The sequence below is a fragment of the Paroedura picta genome, chromosome 1 (assembly GCF_049243985.1).
Source record: "Paroedura picta isolate Pp20150507F chromosome 1, Ppicta_v3.0, whole genome shotgun sequence".
Taxonomy (NCBI): Eukaryota; Metazoa; Chordata; class Lepidosauria; order Squamata; family Gekkonidae; genus Paroedura; species Paroedura picta.
This window is the reverse complement of record NC_135369.1, coordinates 28,491,739-28,511,773: the sequence shown is the minus strand read 5'-3', so window position 1 is coordinate 28,511,773 and position 20,035 is coordinate 28,491,739. Positions and strand designations below refer to the sequence as shown.

General features: G+C 46.9%; 1 protein-coding gene across 5 annotated transcripts in view; it reads left to right on the top strand.

Moving 5' to 3' along the window:
* The window catches only part of SCARA5 (scavenger receptor class A member 5), a 113,848-nt gene that overhangs the window by 61,549 nt on the left and 32,264 nt on the right, over positions 1 to 20,035 (top strand). For all 5 annotated transcript variants that reach the window (XM_077331236.1, XM_077331228.1, XM_077331219.1 and 2 more), the window contains exons 4-6: positions 2,794 to 3,468; positions 5,676 to 5,756; positions 15,373 to 15,471. In XM_077331236.1, the coding sequence (XP_077187351.1) occupies positions 2,794 to 3,468; positions 5,676 to 5,756; positions 15,373 to 15,471 (855 nt within the window). The remainder of the gene's footprint in view (positions 1 to 2,793; positions 3,469 to 5,675; positions 5,757 to 15,372; positions 15,472 to 20,035) is intronic.

Here is a 20,035-nt window from a genome sequence, read left to right as displayed (position 1 = left end):
CTCTGACCTTTCCTTCGTCCATGCCTGCCGCTGTCCCTTCATTTCCCAGAATGCAAATCTCAGGGGCTCCTTCCTTCTCGTCACTTCTCTTTCTCTCCCTCTCATTAGGGCTTGACATGTCTTCTACAATCCCTCTCCATCCTATCTTAGACAGCTGGAAGCCTTTACTCTGCTTTTCCCACCCAGTACAGGGTTCGATTACAATACAGAACTTCTATTTCTCTTCTGAGTGACATGCCTAAGTGTAAATTTATTCCTCAAGCATCCAAACAATCGGATTCCACTGTTTCTCTACTCTAAGGAGTCTCAAAGCAGCCAGCAATTGCCTTCCCTTCCCTTTTCCCCAAGAGGACCTTGTGAAAGAGGTGGGGCTGAGAAAACTCTGAGAAAGAGAACCGCGGTGACAGGCCCGAGGTCACCCAGCAGGCTTCATGTGGAGGAGGAGTGGGGAATCAAACCTGGTTCTGCAGATCAGATGTCGCTGATCTTAACCACTGCATTGCAATGCTGAAAAAAACTGAGCACAACAATCAGGTGGATGAGGAGGCACAGTTTTGTTCTCCTTGCCTCTGTGCAGGTTTTGTTAAAAATAATAATTCCCACAACAAATCTCCCTCAAAGGGATGTTGTGAGAATAAAACAGAGGAGGGGCGAATGATTGTAAACTCTGTTCAGTCCCCACCGGTGAGAATGGCGGGGAAGAAATAAATTTGCATGGATCTTCTCCATCTGGCTTGAGCTTGAAAAAGACAAGTGTGTAAACCTAGTGTATAAAAGTGACTGACTCTGACTAACAAGGGGCACTTTCCTGAGAGATCTATGGCTCAAAGGCACATGGAACCAACAGGGACCTGTGCTGGAGGTTGACAGACAGGGTGCTAAAGAAAGTTGTGCCCCATCTGATCTCTCCAGGCCCTTTTGCTGACAGGAATTCCTCCAGAGGCTGGAATTAGCATTACAGCTGTTTCTGCATTGCCGGAGGGGTGGGGGGATGCCCTATTATCGCTTTAATAGATTCTTAATGAGATAATCTTTTCCAGGCAATGTGGTTTAGCTCCACACCGTGGAGAGTTTTAGCTGCCCACTCCGGTACACTAAACATTTTATTAAAGGCACAGGGCATTACTTTCCAGAAATGTTGGCATTTCTGGGCCTCTGGCTCACTAGAAACTGTCACATGTCAACCTGTGCACGTATGTATGATGGATAAGGTTGACATTGCATCAAAGACTAATGATATCACATTCTACTTTTAGACGTAACTTTGGACCCTCAGCAGTAAACAGTCCAAGCATTTCTCTTTCTCTTTGGGGACTTATTTCGATGTTAATACCATGCTTGCTGTGACACACACAGAGGGAACCTTTGGGGTCTCAGATCATAAAAGTGAGAAGAGCTTAGCAAGAGACGGTCTGTTAAAATTCTCTTGCTATTTAATCTCATTCTTTTTGTTTTCTTAGTCATTGAGAACTCCCGGGTGGGCACACAAGTGATCCTGCCAAGATCCAGTACCAGATTGCCTATAGACTTCATCTGGAGTGAATTATGGCCAAGAGGGCTGAGCCCCAGCCCCAAATTGCCAACCAGGAAAGCAAAACAGCACATTAAACAATTTGGAAGAGGGGGCTGAGGTGCTGTGCGACAGGATGGGCTGAATCTTAATAACATGAACGTTTTGCACAGATGGGCAGCTAACACACACACTCCCCACAAGCAATTTGCTCCTGGGTCAGGAAGTGGTTCTGATTAGTTCATCTCAGAAATAAGCCATGTTAGTCAGTGGATCTTACTTTCAGGAAGTTGTTAGGATTGTAGTCTTAATCTCACACCCACAGAATCAAACCAACAGAAGAAAGAAGACACCCCCAACAATAACTCTGAGCAATATTCTTATTTCCTCCTTCATTAGAATAGTGATACTTGAATTACATAAAATAAAAGGCCTTGATGTGGTTAATAAATATGTGCATAATTTTGCTCTGTAAATAGGCTTTTATAGGTTATGTGTTAATTTTAAATTATGATTCACTGTTTTTGTGACTGTTGCTGCAATTTTATTGTTCTGCTTTTTTATTACTGTTAAGCCACTTTTAAGATAGGAAAAGTGATATATAAATTTAAAAATACGTACATCCCTCAAGCTATAATAAAGATAAATTCAGGTGGGTAGCCATATCAGTCTGAAGGAGCAGAACAACATTTGAGTCCAATGGCACCTTTAGGACCCACAAAGATTTATTCAAGGTGTGAGCTTTCATGTGCAGGCACACTTCCTCAGACAATGAAATGATCCCTGGCAGGATTTGGGGCAGTTATGGAGTATATTTTATGGAGTATAATGCTATGGAGTCCACCCTTCAGAGCAGCCATTTTCTCCAGGGGAATGGATTTCTTTAATCTGGAGATGAGGTCTAATTTCAGGGGATCTCCAGGTCCCACCTGGGGACTGGCATCCATAAAACCCTTCTACCGTATGTGTGGCATAAGATGCTGCTATTAAAAAATCATTCTCGGGGTGTGTTGAAATCATAACAGGGCACAGGAGAGATGGGGCTCTCTAAGGCAGGGGTAGTCAACCTGTGGTCCTCCAGATGTCCATGGACTACAATTCCCATGAGCCCCTGCCAGCATTTGCTGGCAGGGGCTCATGGGAATTGTAGTCCATGGACATCTGGAGGACCACAGATTGACTACCCCTGTTCTAAAGGATGTTGGACCTTATCCATACTTCCCTACCTCGGCCCATCTTCTCTGTATGTTGTGCTTCTGATGTCTCCATTCTCTCTCTTCCAGTGTCTAAACCTCAGAGCTCTCCTGAAGACCTGAAAGTGCTAACAGGGAATATGAACCGATTAAACGAAAGCTTGCGGGACCTTCAGCTGAAAATTATCCCCCAGCCCATCAAAGTAGACTTCCTGGACCACATCTGGCGTCTTCAGGACCTCCTGCAGAACCACTCTGATTCTCTTCTGGCGATGACAGGCTCCCTTCAGAAACTGGAGGGGACTCTCAGGAGCTTGCAGGCACAAGCTGCTCAGACAGACAGAGTTATCGCTGGGCTGAGGGACAGCCTGAACCAGCAGAGCGACCTGGCACAGGTGGAGATCTACAGGCTTTCCGTGGAGGGCAACAGCAGTCTGCTGAGGCTGAAGCACCATGAAGTCTTGCTCAATGAGCTGGCCTCCCACGTGGAGACCATGAGTGACCAGCTGACCGAGGTGGGAGGGGAAGTGGGCACCATGAACAGGACTCTGTCCTATGACGTGGGCATCCACCACACCCGCATCCAGGACCTCCAGGTCCTAATCAGCAACGCCACAGAGGATGCCCGGCAGATGCGTCTTGTCCACATCACCATGGAGCAGCAACTCAAGCATGAGCTGGCCATCCTGAACAATGTGACTGAGGACCTGAGGCTCAAGGACTGGGAACACTCCATCGCCTTGAGGGACATCTCCACCATACAAGGTAGGGCTCACCAGATGTCCGAGAGGAGGCTTAAGTATTTGCATATTCAGTTCTGGAGATTGGCTATAATTCTAAGAGTGTTCTAGTCCATGCTGGCAATTGGCTACCCAGGTTAACATGTATGTTTTCTGCTCATGAATGCACATCATCTGCAAAGCCAGATGGTTGGCTTGCAATCTTTGGCTGGCAACATGGGGAGCCGTTGCTAGTATGATATTTTAGCTTCTTGTGTTTTGAAAACTCTTGCAGGAGAGTGGCCAAATAAGGTGGGAGATTTAACCAAGGTCATCTCTGGAGTTCATGTATCATGTGATCAGACCTGATTTCTTCTTCATCACAATGAATTTTTTCAACATGCATCAGAAAATGTGCCTGCTTCTTTTGCTTTTGAACATTGCAATGTTCACTAAATAAATAGTGACTGGCTGTTATTTATTAAAAAGGAAAGGAGCAAGTGCTTATTTACTTACTTAAGGATGCTTTTCTGCAACTGAGACCTTTTGCACTGGTCACACTTATTTAAGTGGCCTCCAAAGATATTCTGGAGTCTCCACCTTCTGGCGTTGCTGATGTGCTTCCACTATGCCCCTCACCAGCTACAGATTTATTATGTTTTCTCTCTGTGGAACTCCAAAGTTGGATCTCTTTTGCAGCTCTCAGTTGGTACTGCTGTGATTTGGGTTTTTTTTTAAAGGATTAACACAACTTCTTGTTTTATTTTAAATCATCCTTTGTCATACACAGTCACCAGCTGTAAGGTTGACCATCACCTCCAATAATTTGAGTTCACAAAATGTCACTAGATCCCAACACAAGCAAATGGTTTTGGAGACTGGGATCCAGAGCTGCTTTCCTGAGCTGGCTCCAACCTGGCTGAGCCTCAGGTCCCCCCTGGAGGGGCAGCCCCATAAAATCCTGCCTGGCCTCAACCATACAGGCCTGCAGGGAGCCGGGCATCTGACTCTCATTAAGCCCAGAGGCATGTGCGTCTTCTCGTTGGCCCTGCTGCCAGGGCTGTGGCTTGCCTTGCGCCAATCTTTTGTCACTCTTCTCTGAGCCAGCTGGACCAACTCCTTCCCCATTAAACATCCATAGTTTTTTAGGACTTCAGCAAAAGGGCATGAAAGGGATTATTTGAAAATGATTTCTGTGCGTAAAGTGTGTGTTTTCTTATTCTTTATTCTACACTGAGATGAGATTTCTTGGTATTGTGGCTCAGTTGGAAGGAGCAGAGCTGTAAGAGCCCCAATCTGATATCCCTATGAAAATTCACTAGAGAGAAAATTCACTGAGAAAATAATGTTCTCAGCCTAACCTGAGTCTTGTTAGGATTGCCAGCTTCCAGGTGGGGCGAGGAGGACTCCCAACATTACAGAGTCCAGGCTAGAGACAAATTTCCCTGAAGAAAATGGCTGCTTTGGAAGGGGAACTGCATGGCGTCATACCCTGATGAAGTCCCTCCACTCCATAAAACCCTCCCTCCCCAGGCCACATCCCCCAAATCTTCCACTAGTGCCAGAGCTGGCAATCCTATGTAGCTTAATTAGGGATGCCAGACCCACACTGGGACTGAGGGAATCCCTGCTTTGGCACCTCCCCCTCCATTAGGGGTTTAATAAAGTGGCAGGTTTTTATCAGTGTGTATGTGCATGTGTATGAGCCTCTTGTGGCGCTGAGTGGTAAGGCAGCCGACATGCTGTCTGAAGCTCTGACCATGAGGCTGGGAGTTCGATCCCAGCAGCCGGCTCAAGGTTGACTCAGCCTTCCATCCTTCTGAGGTCGGTAAAATGAGTACCCAGCTTGCTGGGGGTAAACGGTAATGACTGGGGAAGGCACTGGCAAACCACCCCGTATTGAGTCTGCCATGAAAACGCTAGAGGGCGTCACCCCAAGGGTCAGACGTGACTCGGTGCTTGCACAGGGGATACCTTTACCTTTTTATGTGCATTTCAGAGAGAAAAAGAATGAGCTGAAGGAAATGACAGTTGCAACATAATGTACAAGAACAGTAGTCGGTACACTTGGAAATAATCAGAGCAGTTGGATCCTAATGCATAGGGATGCCTTGGGAAACAAGGCCAGGAGAAAATTCAGCTTTTGGGGGGGAAGTATCCCCATATAATAAATGAGTATATGTCCTCCAACCATTAAGTGTAGATGGGTATGAAATGAAGTCCCTCAACACTTCTTTACATTTTACATTACAGGGCCTCCAGGACCAAAAGGGGATCAAGGCAATGAAGGAATAGAAGGTGAACCCGGGCCACCTGGCTTACCTGGATTGCAAGGTAACCTATATTGATCGAAAGCACCTGCTATCTGTTCACATGTACTGGATTGCAATGGAGGAATAGGGCTCCCTTTGTGTCTTATGGGGAGGGGCCATGGTTTAGTGGTACAGTACCTGCTTGGCATGTAGAAAGTCCCAGGTACAATCTCTGGCATCTCCAGTTAAAAGGATCAGGGAGTAGGTCTCATGAAAGACCTCTGTGTGAAACTCGATAGAACCGCTGCCAGTCTAAATAGCAGTACTGCCTTTGATGGACCAAGGGTCTCATTCAGTTAATAGGGCAGCTTCATATATTCCAGAAACATTAATGTTTCTTACCTAGTTAATGACAGCTGTGCACTGCAGACAGGATAGCCCTGTGGTTATCAGTGTTTTCAGCACTGAATATACGAAGTGCGGTATGAGTGGAGTGCCTTCCTCTTGAAACATCTGGCCCCGTGAACATTTACAGACATAGCATTTAAAGGTCAAGTGTATCCATGCTTCTCAAAGTGGGCCCAGGTTTTATACAATGGATGGTTGTGGGGTACACACAGTTTCAAGGAGGGATGGGATGCTGAGCTTTCCTTCTGCCCCCAACCGAAGCCTTGATGAGTTGAATGCTTCCTGGCAAAGGATGGCTGATGTTGCACACACTCAAGAAGACGGCCACATATATGCCCCCCTTGTCTCAGTCATGTTTGGGGAGCGGTGGAAGAGCTGCTGCTTCATATTAATTATAGTTCCCCATGATGGTTTGGAGGTGAGGAGAACTGTGATGCCCCCCTTTTTTGCCCCCTTAATGCCAGTGCTGGATGGACGGCTTCCCACCATGGAGCCTCCTATGAAGCAGGAGACTACACCAGAACCACAGATGGCGACCCGTTCTACATTTCTCCTTACAGAACAGATGTTTGGTGTTGGGTTGAGGGGGGGGCGTCTCTAGCTTTAAAAGTCTGAGGAACTCTGGGCATACATACATACACTGCCAATGCGGCTCAAGGCTGCCAGGTGGGGGATTGGGGGTAGAGCTGCCAGTTCGAGACTGGGAAACTCCTGAAGATTTGGGGATTGAGCTTGGCAAGGACAGGGGCGTCAGTGGGATACAAGGCCACAGAATCCACCCTCCAACACTTCCATTTCCTCCAGAGCAGGGGTAGTCAAACTGCGGCCCTCCAGATGTCCATGGACTACAATTCCCAGAAGCCCCTGCCAGCGAATGCTGGCAGGGGGCTTCTGGGAATTGTAGTCCATGGACATCTGGAGGGCCGCAGTTTGACTACCCCTGCTCCAGAGGATCTGATCTTTGTAGTCTAGAGATGAGCCTTAATTCCAGGGGATCCCCAGGTCTCACTTGGAGGCTAACATCCCAAGTGGTGTTGCAGGGAACATCGTGTTTAAGAAGTGTTCCATGTTTAATGGGTGATTTGTATGACTTTCTTCAAGAATACAAATGTTCTAGGAACATTCAACGTGGGCCTTTCAGTTACCTCTCCATACCCCGTGTCTTCCATCAGATCACCTGCCAGTTGCTCTTCATGGCTTTGCTTAAACGAAAGCACTGACCACAAAACACACAGCCCAGAGGCAGAGGCAGCAAAGGGTGAGCGTTAGGTGTGTGCCACATCTCCACCGCAGTGGCCTCAAGCGGAAAGAGAAAGTGGCTGTTCACGGGCTTCTCCGTAAGAAGGCTGGGGCTGGGAGTGTGCTGCCCCTAACCATGCTGGGATTGCAGCTTTTTCTATCCGGGCTGTGGAGGACCCTCTAAAGGCTTCAGGAAATGTTTTCCTCCTTCATTGAAACCAGTGTTTGCAAAGGGAAATCTAATTAAAGCACTAAAGGAAAACATGATTTTCTATCTAAGTGGAAGCTTATGCTATACAAATGTGAAACATTCTTGGCTGGAGGACCAAGGGCCATCGTTAACCATCTGCAATTGGCTAAAGATTCGTGTCCCAGCGGAACTGGGATTAGGGAACTCCTGGATTTGATTTCGACCAGCTAGGGACAACCAGTTGCCTTGGCGTGTAACAGCATTGCTCGCTTTGTTTGTTGTGCTGAAGGCCTGTTCCTTCTCTGTGCAGACAGTCTTTTGATTATCTAGTGTGTTTTCCCCAGTGGAAGAGGGCCCTGCATGTAAGATGAACATCCTCCTTAAAAACATTCTACACACACAGGCATTATTCCCGTACATATTATTATTATTATTATTATTATTATTATTATTATTATTATCATCATCATCATCATCATCATCATCATCATCATCATCATCATCATCATCTTTCGATTTATTGCCCGCCACTCCCTTACGGCTCGTGGCGGGTTACAACATTTTAAAACCCCCAATAAAATCCATTAAAAACCCTCAGCAACAATTACAATATAACATTATCGGTTAGCAAGCTAACCTGGCAAGATAGGCTAATCAACCTCCCCCTCCTACTACAAGCAGGTGGAGAGGGGATACTGATGGTACTAATCCCCAATCTCAATCCCGGGTCCCGGGTCCCTGGGGGGGGCATAGATGTTAGCCTCGTCCTCAACCGTAAACCTGGCGGAAGAGCTCCGTCTTGCAGGCCCTGCGGAATGATGGAAGTTCTCGCAGGGCCCGCAGCTCTCCCGGGAGCTCATTCCACCAGGTAGGGGCCAGGACCGAAAAGGCCCTGGCCCCGAAAAGGCCCTGGCCCTGGCCTATACTTGTGTGTGAATAGACTGGTACCCAAATGTAAAACAAACCTTTTTCCTGATGGCACACCTGGGAAAAACCCTAGTCTTCCTTTTGGATTATTGTGACCCGCCACGAGCCTACGGGGAGTGGCGGGAAATAAATCTAAATAACAACAACAACAACAACAACAACAACAACAACATGTTTTATGGATTGGATCTGTATTTTACATGTTTGTAAACCGCCGTGAGCCAGTTTGCTGAGAGTGGTGATCATATAAATCCAAATAATAAATAATACCAGGGGAGGCCCCCTCACCCTGCTTTGGTGACAGAAACAGACAGGAAGTCCTGTGGCAGCCATTTTGCAGTTGTGCCCACCACCCTTTGACAGGATTCCAGGAGTGCTCTCAGACTCAAAATCTGTGTTTAAACACATTCATACTTCATTCTTACAATTCTATGATATTGTGACAAAGCAGGTCCGCTTTTGCTTTACAAGCTCTGTTCTGCCTTGCCCACCCCGTTTTCTGGCTAGACGCCCCTCCTGGGGGGAATATATAAGCAAAAATGCCTCTTTTGGCAGGTCACTGCCACCACTGGTCATTAGACAGGACTTTCCTACTGAGAGGACCAGACTCCCAGCTTCTCTTCCCTTATACCAATGCCCAGCCTCTAGACCAGTGGTCCCCAGGCCCTGGTCCGGGGACCAGTCCCGGTCCATGGATTAGTCGTTACTGGTCTGCACCTCCTCTTCCTCCTCCTCCCCGGCTGCTGCCTCAGGGGCTGCCCTGCCACTCTGCTGCCGGCTCACGTTTGGTGCTCTCCAGTGGCCGCCATGGGTGGGGCTCCCCCTTGTCTTGGCACTGCACAGCTGCTGCTGGCAGCACCCCCCAGCGGGCGGCGAGATGTCAGGGACACCGGCGGGAAAGCAAGCGGAGCAGGGGCTCAGGCGGCAGCAATGTCCCTCGGCAAAAGACTACCCTCCCCACCCCGAGCCTCAGTAAAATTGTCAAGCATTGACCAGTCCCTGGTGATAAAAAGGTTGGGGAACACTGCTCTAGACCACCCACTGCCAGCTAGTGTTGAGCCAAAACAAGGGAGTGCATCTGGTGAACATTTTTGCCTCCTGTGAAACAACCCCCTATCCCTTACCCATTTCAACACCCTTTTTGAGAGACTGGCTGGTGTTTAAGAGAACCTCACTCACTGATTTGGTTCCAGGCACATTTCAAAGTTTTGGCTATTTCCTTTTGGTGCTCTGGGATGCTTGGTTCCCAGTGTTGCCAATGTTTGTCTAAAGAGAGCAGCCCTGAAAGACAGGCAAGGCCTTCTTCCAGGTTGCTTCTGAATTCCCGCACCCCCCACCCCCACCCATGGTTATTCAACTGGACCCTAGTTTGTGAAGCTTGAGGCATCAGAACCGCATCCCTACAATAGCAATCATTCACAAGTGACTTTTTTGGGCTCACAGGGAAATCCTGTGTGCAAAGTGATTGGGTTATAATGGGAACCGGTGAATCAGTTTACTTTCTTTAGGCTCAGTGCTGTTATATAGTTTGAAGCAGTGTCTCTTGTGGGGTCTCTGCAGGCAAAACTGGGACCATTAAGTTAGTCGGCAATGCCAAACAGCATTTCCCCACTGAAGACAGCAAAGCCGTTCTCTGTTTAGACTCTGCAGCCACACCGCTGGCCAACAAAAACGGTTTCAGTCTTTGCGTATAACAGAAGAACAATTCAGAACCTTCTACAGAGGCCAAATCGGCTTCTTCTGGCAGGGAATCCATTTTGCAGCAGGTCAGTCATCCGCTTCTGCACTTACAGAGCACTCAAGAAGGCCACACAGAATTCTGTCCCACCCTTGGCCCTTGCTATTGTAGGAACTTTGGAGGATCCTCCAGGTTCTCCAAAGAACTCATCACAGTGAATTCAATGGGTTTGTTTGCATGTAAAACAATTTTGGACCTGTAGGCCTTTGGGATTTGGACAAAACCTCTAGGATTTGGACAAAATGCTATGGTGAAACCATTGACCTTTGTTCAAATCCTAGACCAGGGGTAGTCAAACTATGGCCCTCCAGATGTCCATGGACTACAATTCCCAGGAGCCCCTACCAGAAATCTGGAGGGCTGCAGTTTGACTACCCCTGTCATAGACTGTCACACTGACATCATACTGGTTACAGGACGTCTCTTCTGGATAGATCGCATCACTTCTGTGGTTTCTTGAAGCCAGAAGAATATTTCAGACGTTCTCAATGGTAAAAATGTCAAGAAAGGCTGCCTTATCCTCACTCCAGCAGGCTTCTTAACATCCACCCCATAGTTTCTTTTCAGATATCATCAAAAGGCAGATGACCTTGATTCCCAACATTAACGCTTGCTAACTGTTCTTTGTAACTTGTTACCTTAGACTGCTGTTGTGCAACATCAACTATGTATGAATGTACCCAGATTTCCTGTGGGGTTTGTTGGAGCTTTAGTTTATGCATTAGTATTATTTTAACAGATTTCCAGTGGCTCTCAGTGGGGGCTGAGTGGGGCACATTCAGGTCCCATCAGAGAGTTTCTTTTTTCTTTAGCTTAATTTACACAGTCTTATTTTTCTGCACAACTGGGAGGTCCTTTACATATGTAGGAAGCCTTCCCTTAGCTTTGTGGGTGGCCCAGTTGTTCTGCTCTTGTGATTTGCGCAAGCAGACCCCTCCCAGTTTACTATTATGTGATGGCTTTTCAGTGAGTGCAGGTAGGGTTGCTAGGTCCCTGCTGGCCTCCAGCAGGAGATCCAGGTTGGGAGGGTCCTGGAAATTTGGGAAAGAAGCCTGGGGGCACAGGGAGCTCAGTGGTATACAATGCCATCAAGTCCCCCCTCCAAAACATCCATTTTCTCCAGCGGAACTGACCTTTGTAGTCTGGAGATGTGCTGTAATTCTGGGGGATCCCCAAGTCCTGCCTGGGGACACACAGTATATGAGACAGGAAAAGTAAAGGCTGTATTTCATCATAATCACCAACAATAATATTAAGAAAATCAATGAATATATTAAATATATACAGAAGAACAATATCCATTATTGCATCTGCTATGTTTATGTATTTATTTATGGAATAGTGCTTCATTAACTGAGGATTTCAGGAGGAATGTTATAGTTTCCCACACTGTTCGAAACAAATACTGTTTATGATTACATGTAGTTTGATGCATATCTGGATATTGCCTTCTTTCTATATGAATTTAATTATATGTATACACAATGGCTTTGCCTTCCCTTTTCCTACCTGGGGACTGGCATCTCTCAGGGCAGGGCAGTCAGATACAGCACCCAGCCAGTGAGACAGAGCCTCCAGCAGCTTAAAATGGTGTGGGAGAGAGGGGATTCAGGGAGGCAACAGGGCTCGGTGGCAGAGTGTCTGTCTGCCCATCCATCCGTTGGTCCATCCTACCAACCCATTCCATCCCATCCCAGCCCATCCCATCCAACCATCCATCCATCCATCCGTCCATCCATCCATCCCATCCATCCATCCCATCCTCCTATTTATATACCACCCTGTATAGTTCTATTTGGATTGGGTGTGCACTGTGACCAGTCTTTGCTTTTTATATTTTACTCCTCTTCCATCAGCAAATTCAAGATGCCTTCCAAGAAGTCTCCCATGAAAGTCAGAGCTCATTAAGTGCAGACAAGGTGTCACAAGCCTTCCAACCATGCCCTGGAGCTAGTAGCCATTCCTCCGGGCAGTGGACAACTGCCATGGCCTTGCCCGTTCACATTTTCAGCCGGGTTGTGTTGGGAGGAGATCTTGTGCGCCTGTGCTGCATCAGTCTGCCATCCACATCACCAAACTGTGTGCTGTCAAAACAAGGCAAAAAGTGTGCAAGAGAAGTCAGAGAGGTTAAAACAGCTGGAATTCCAAATTAGATTCAAATCCTGCCAGAATTCATTCTCTTCCGCTTAACTGTCTCCTGAGGGATGAAAGCATTCCCCTGAGATTGCCCCATTTCTTAACAGATCCACCCCAAAGAAGAATTCGCAAGTAACAGCAAGCAAGCTGAACATCTCATTCCCCTATATATCCATGGGTGAGGGGATTCTCCAAGAAACTGTCGTCCCTCCCGTACTTCAGAAAAGTTGACATAGATAGTTCTTCTGAGCGCACTGTCATGTAATGTTATGTTAACGTCATGTTGGAAAGATCACTAAACTATCCAGATCCCAGCTTGGGTTTTAAATGAACTGTTACCACTCAGGAAAAGAGGCCTCCGAGCCATTGCAGAAACCTCATTGGAAACATGTGCTGGGCATACTCCAAGATCTTGGCAAACAACAGATCAGGTTGTATTCTAGGCTAGGGAGGGGGAAAAACACCAGTCTGTAACTAGATAATGCCATGTTTTGGCTACCCCTTTCATGCCGAGGCAGGAATTATTTTCCCACTAAGAGGACAGTCAGGGTGCTCCCGTGTTTTGCAGTCCCCATTATTTTGACTTGAAAATTCCAATGTTACTTTTGTTCTTCAGTAGTGCAAACCATATATTTGCCATACATACAATTTTTGCATCTCTTGTATAAAAATCGCATTTAAATTATAAATAACGTATGCCATTCATCTGTTGGTGGTGCCTGGCCCTCGGGAGGTTTGCTTGGCCTTGACCTGGACTAGGGCCTTTTTGGTTCTGGCCTTGACCTGGTGGAATGAGCTCCTGGAAAGGCTGAGGGCCCTGCAGGAGCTTTTACAGTTCCATAGGGCCTGCAAGATGGAGCTCTTCTGCCAGGTCTTTGGTTGAGACCAGGGCGTGGAAGATCAGAGGGGTCCCCCAGGTTTGCTCAGTCATCTATGTAACTGGATTGTTGGTACTCCCCTAACTCTCCCCTGAGGCACGGGGGGGCAGGGGGCTATCGGACTGGGGAGGGGGGTGGGACTTTTTGCCACCGGGTTATTTTCTGTTGGGGAGATTGAGTATAGTTTTTAATTTTTAACTTTATATCTGCTGAGTTTTTATCTTATGCAACCTGCTGCAAGGTGGCTTTGCTGATAGTGGCGGGGAATAAATCCAATAATAATAGTAATAGTATAGTAATAATAATAGTAATAATAATATTATAATTATAAAATACATACATTTGGGACATCATTGGGGTAAAACAAGTGAAATGAAAAGGCTTTTGAAGGAAAGTGTCTAAAATTTAAAAAGAAATTTAAAAGAAGCACCTTCATATATCTCTCGGTAAGAACAGTAACTAGAAACAAAGCATATGAGGTCTGGTGATCGGAATCGTGTTCTCCTGGGAAAAGGTTAACATGATTCTTGTGAAATTAAATGTTCACCCGATGTTAATGAGGTGTGGAAGCATGCAGTAGCAATTTCTGGATATGCATTTTTGCATGGCCGATTTAGCTCCTACCAAGTGTTGACTTGTCTGTAGGTACCTAAAACTGCAGACTGGAGCTATACTGACATAAAATTCTGCAGTGTTGGGGGACAAATTTCTAGCCAGCTCCTGGAGGAGCTCAGGAGCCTAGGGTTGGTGGAGCTCAGGTGGGTGATAGAGGTGGTAGCAGCAGGGAGCTGTGTCAGGGCTCGGTGAGCAAGTGGAGGAGTCTCATAGGCCCCCATTTGGTTTTCCATAAAAGGGATTTACATGTAAGAATTATGTTTATACATATATGTTTCTAAAATGACAGTGGAATGTGTAATTTACAGGATATTGTGGAAACAGTCCTTGTAGGTTGAATCCTACCTTCTTTCTAAAATTTAGCAGAATGCATGCCAGATTTTAATTATTTATTTTTCAGAGTTATACCTTACTTTATGGAATATGGAAGCCCTGAAAACAGTTGGAGTAACTTTCTCCTTTGTCATAGATTCTTGAAATGCTGGAATCCTCTGGATTCTTCATATTTACAAAAGAACAATTTTTGTGTAGATGGCCAAAACAAAACAAAAAAATCCCCACCCTTTTGGTAACTAGCCTTCAAGGAATGTTATGCATCAGAGCCTCTGCAAGCCAATTAAGGTTTTCAGAATAAACTTTGCAATATGCCACGTGCATGTTAGGTATTATTAGAGTGTTCATAGAATTGTAAGGTTGGAAGGAACCTGATGGATCATATAGTGGGAGAGGACGATGTCTACTGGTATTATATTTCCAAACTAGGGACAAAGCCCATTGCGTTCCGGAATACAACAGGCGCTAGATTGGGGGGTGGGGAGTCGAAAAAACTCTTTGGATGGCCTCTCCCTCCCCCCAGGACCTGGAAAGGCTGCAGGCTGGAAGCCCTGGGAAGGGAACTCACCAGCAGGGGCAGCTCTCACACAGCAGGGATCTGCAGCCCCTGAGCCTCAGAGGGACTAGAAGGAGGAGGGAGTGGTTAGGGGTGGGGGATGTAAGGCAATTGGCTGGCTGCTGGACAGACAGACAAACTGGTTGGAGGAGGAGTCACTCAGGGGCGGGACAGCTGCCCTGAGTGGGTGTTAAGCCGTGAGTGGCACTTAAGCCATGAGACCAGCTCCTCCTCCAAGGCCTTACCAGAAATATTAAGTGGAACAGATGTCCAGAACTTTGAGGGCTATAACAGATCTTGATAACTGATGTCTCCTGAAACTATGGTGCCTCTGAACCAAGGCAGACTACCAAGGAATCCTGGTGTTGTTATAATTTGAAAACAAAGGTGTCAAACAAAGTCTGCAACAAACCAAGCCAAGTGGCCCCTGTGCCCGTCCACAACATGGCAAGGCCTGCTTATTCTTGGCTGCCAGTGACCCTGCAACATAGCAACCTTCTAACAATTAAGAAGACCATCCAGATTAGGGATTTCTAATGTCAGTTAAGAAAACAGGAAATCCAGCTGGCATGTCTGCTAGGCTGTTAACTTTTCTTCCCTTTTGACATATGCAGTTTCTTAAGCAACCAACCAACTCTTGATCTATACTGTTTTTCCCCCTCCTTCTTTTGAATCTAGGGTACCCTGGGGAAAGAGGACCTATGGGGCAACATGGTCCCAAGGGGGACCAAGGAGATGTGGGCCCACGAGGACTGCCTGGCTTCCGCGGAATGACAGGTAATATTGTTTCATTTTTAAAAAAAATATTGTTTTCATTTCTACCTGACATCCCATTTTAATGCTTTCTATAGCATGTATACCAGCGGTTCTCAACCCCTGGAATGTCATGCAACTGGCGGGGGGTGGGGGCAGCGTGCACATGTGCACAGGTGCGTGTGCACAACGATATGGAGGCGGTGTGGAGGCGGCCAGTGCCACCAGCAACCTTACAGAAGGGGCCAGGCAACTCCACTTGGGGTCGGGACCCCAAGGTTGAGAACCACTGATGTATGCAAACAGTGCCACCCACAGCAAAGCAACATCCTTCTAAGACTGTTGACTTCTGCATATAGAGGATGGGCTGTAGCTTGTGTTTTGCATACGGAAGGTCCCAAGTTGAGTCTCGGCATCTTCAGCTGAAAGTATCAGGTAGAAGCTGAGGCAGAAGACCTCTGCCAAAGACCCTGGAGATCTGCTGCCAGTCAGATTAGACAACAGTGACTTTGAATGGCCCACATTCAGAAGTGGTTTGCCATTGCCGCTTCTGCCAACCCTGCTGGATTCTGGTCATCTGACGAGGTTGAGCTAGCTTGGGCCATCGAGGTGAAGGCAGGCACAGAGTAGTCTGACCGTATCCACCATTTGCAGAGTAGAACTGGGGTGTGGGATGGGCATTGAGGAGGTGGGATTAATTCCCTCTTTAGTATGAAAGAGCTGCCCTTTTCACTCCCAAACTGGAATTAATGTCCTTTCTTCCCAAATGCACTACAGAAGGCCTGAGAAGTGACTTCACTGCAAGCATTTAGATGCCAGATGATGCCCTTTTCATTTGTTCAGCCTTCCCTCAGTGGAACGGTTAAAATTGACTGCTCTTGGCCTTCTGCTTGTTTTAAGATTTGACTGGGCTTCCCCCCCACACACCCCTCCCTTTTTAGCTGGCACATTATTTTAGATGTTTGTGTGTTGCCTTGGGTGTCTTTCTTTGGGATGGAAAAATTATAGTGTATAAATAAATAGAAGATTGTGTGGGTGGGGGAAACTCAGTGTTTCTTTGGCACTGGATCCTCATGTAACTCCCCATCCCCCCACCCCTGGACCAGAACTCTTCCCTTTCTATAAGTGAGACTTCATCGTGTCCTTACTTTCTAGCAAAACACTTTCCAGTTCTGGCTGGGTGGTATATCCAAGTGACTCTTGATCAAGGGAAGGCCTGTGTCAACTGGGATGGAAAATGGGCAGCCCTTTCTGTGCTTCCTGGCTGTCACTCAAAGGACTGCTGTTTTAGCCTACGGTGGCAAAGAGCTGTGTTGTTGTGATGGTTAGGCCTGTAGCTTCCTTGTCTTTGTGAGAAGAGGACCCCCCCCCCCAATTCCTGCTTTCCCAGCCTGGCCTGCTGCCAGCTAAACATTTGACAGGTGAGCAGTCCCAAGGCACAAGCTCAAGATTAAATTTCCTCTTTGGCCCCAGCCAGGCAATTCCCTTTCAGCTCTCTAGCCAATGAAACGCACATGTTTTCGGAGCCTGCGTGTTCGTGTGTGGTTGGCAGCAATCCACCAAGTCCTTGAGCTCTTTGTGTATAATAGGATGGTGGTAGGCTTCCCATTTGCCTAGGCCCAAATAGAAATTCCTTGCTTCCAGCCCCAAACTCTCATCCTTGAGGAATTGAAAATGGACTTACCATAGCAATTAGTAGAAATTCCTAGAAAGTCCCCTGAAAGTGACATCACATCCTCCACATTACCCTTCCCAGGCAAAGCCCCCTAAATCTCCTGGTAGTGCCGAGGCAGTGTTGGAAACTCTATGGGGTGGCAAGGGGATTGAATTCATGTTGGAAACTCTAGGTGGTGGCAGGGGGATTAATGGCCGGATCTTATTAGAACCCAAGAACTGCCTTGCTTGATCAGACAAAGGTTTATCCAGTCCATTATTCTATGGAAACCACAGAATTTTGGGCAAGTGCTAGGACACTATTCCCTGGACGACAGCATCACTTCCAGCTCACACTGGAATTTGTGTTACTGTGCCAGGGACATTGATTGTGATTCCCCCCCCCCCATTTTGCTCACCACTTTCCTTCTTCTGCCCATCTGAGCAGTGGTGGGTAGCAGAGGTGGAAGATATCCCACCATAAGTGGAAACCTGATAAGCCAGAGATATACCATGCAGAACAAAAAGAGGAAGAGTTGGTTCCTATATGCCACATTTCTCTAACAGAAGGAGTCTCAAAGTGGCTTATAGTCGCCTTCCCTTTGCTTTCCCCACAAAAGACACCCTGTGAGGTAGGAGGGTCTGAGAGAGCCCTGATATTACTGCTCAGTGAGAGCAGCTCTATCAGTGCTGTGACAAGCCCAAAGTCACCCATCTGGCTGCATGTGGAGGAGGAAAGGGGAATCGAACCCAGCTCACCAGATTAGAAGCCACCACTCCTAACCACTACACCAAGCTGACGTCAAGGTGAGAGGAAGAGGAGGGTAGAAAACTTGTGGATGAGGAAAATAGTAATAGTCACATTCCATTGTAATTAACAGTTTTAGAGAATAGGTAGTTGGAGTGTCCTTGGCCTTGTCTTGAATCCACTGTCTATGGGAACAGACTTTCAGGGTACATTTTGGCCACAGAGGGCATGAAAGACGCACTCCATGCATGGAAGCCTTTCCATCTGCAGAAACACTCCAATGACTCGATGCCATGACATTTTTTTTCTCCAGAAAGTTTTTGGGGATCGCTGCACAAAATGTTTTCGTTGCTTTTCGTCCTGCAGTCATCTTAAGCCGTTCCTCGTCCAATTAGCCTTATCTGCGGACCCAGAAATATTATCGGTGCAGATATTTTTAAAAGGGAAAGGTGGCACTCTTACTACTGCTGGGCCTGGGAAAATGAGGCTGGTTTGGCTCTCTTCCCAGACCCCAGGCCAATATAACCGGCATAATATTTCCTGATAGGCTCCCGCTGGAGCCATAAAACATCCAGAACAGCTGAATGCATTCATGGTATGGTTGCGTGTGCCAATTCGGGCTGCAGCTTTAATAACAGGAGTACGATTTCTGATTGGCAAAATCTTTTGGAAGGCAAAGCCAAGGAGGCAAATCGGCTTTTGGGTGTGGGTTGACCTTGCAGGTGTCGAATGAAACCTTACAAGTGTTCATGATGCTTATGGGGGAAAGCTTCAAAAGTCTTGAGTGGGGCCATTTCCTTCAGACCTTTTGGGCACACCCCATGTCAGGAACACATTTGTGCCTCCCCCTGTAGCCACATCTGAAGCCTGTGGATTGTCACCATTCCAGAGCAGAGGCACAGCTATATTCCAGCCCTGTAGCTCCCACTGATTTGTAGAACTGAGAGGTGCGTTATTCTTAAAAACCTTCTTTTCTTACACACAACAGAGTATTACTAACTGACTTACTAATGGCTCAGCATCAATTGTTATGCTTATTAAGGGGTTTTGATCGGTTTCATTGGGGTCTTTTGAATGTAACTCGCCACAAGTCTGTAGAAAGTGGCAGGATAGAAATCAAAAGCATAAATAAATAAATTTCATCCTAGCAGCATAGCAGGGGTTGCTCAGAAAAACAAAAGTGGTCCGCTCCCCGGAGAGATGTTGGCTTCCATGCAGATGATTTTTTCCCCTCCTTTTGCTCCCAAACAAGAACATTGTTCTAAGGGAGCATCTGAACAACATCATCCTCTAGTTACCCACTTTGCAGGATTTCCCTGCATCGGCGTACTCTGTATTTGCTAGGGTCTTTTTGGAAAGAACACTGGGCCAAACTAGACTTAATGTCATCCTTCTGGCTGCCATTTTAAACTGTTTCATAAAGGCTGTCAGGACGCACAGTGCTTTTGTCGTCATTCCATTCCCCCCCCCTCGCCACTGCCTTTTCAAGTGCCAGAACAGCTGGAGGGGCTGTTCTTCTATGATTCTATACTTGAGAAGATGCAGAGGGGTGGAACAGGAGTAGCCCAACCTACCACAATGCAGGCCCAATCTGAATCAGGCCTTTGTGGCATTTTAAAATCACTTAAACTCGGCAGTGGTGTCCCCAGGGTGGCCAACAGCACACCATCACATCCAGTAGGCTGACATCTGAATGGGAAGATGTGTTTTTGAAAGTCCTCTCCCATTGAATCGCAGAATCATAGAGTTGAGAGGGGCCACACAGGCCATCTAGTTCAACCCCCTGCTCAATGCAGGATCAGCCTAAACATCCAGGATAAGTATCTGTCCAGTCGCTACTTGAAGACTACCAGTGAGGGAAAGCTCACCACCTCCTGAGGCAGCCAATTCCACTCCTGAACTATTTTGAAACGTTTTTTTCCTAATATCTTGCTGATACTGTTCCAGATGTCATTTGAAGCCATAATTGCGGGTCCCGTTTTCTGCTACCAACAGGAACTTTTCCCTGCCCTCCTCCAAGTGACAACCTTTCAAATACTTAAAGAGGGCTATCATGTCCCCTCTCAGCCTCCTCTTCTCCAGGCTGAACATTCCCGGGTCCCTCAGCCTTTCCTCAGAGGGCTTGGTCCCCAGGCAGAATAGCAAGGCCTTACTGTGTGGAGGCAGCCTTCATTTATCTGCCTTTAT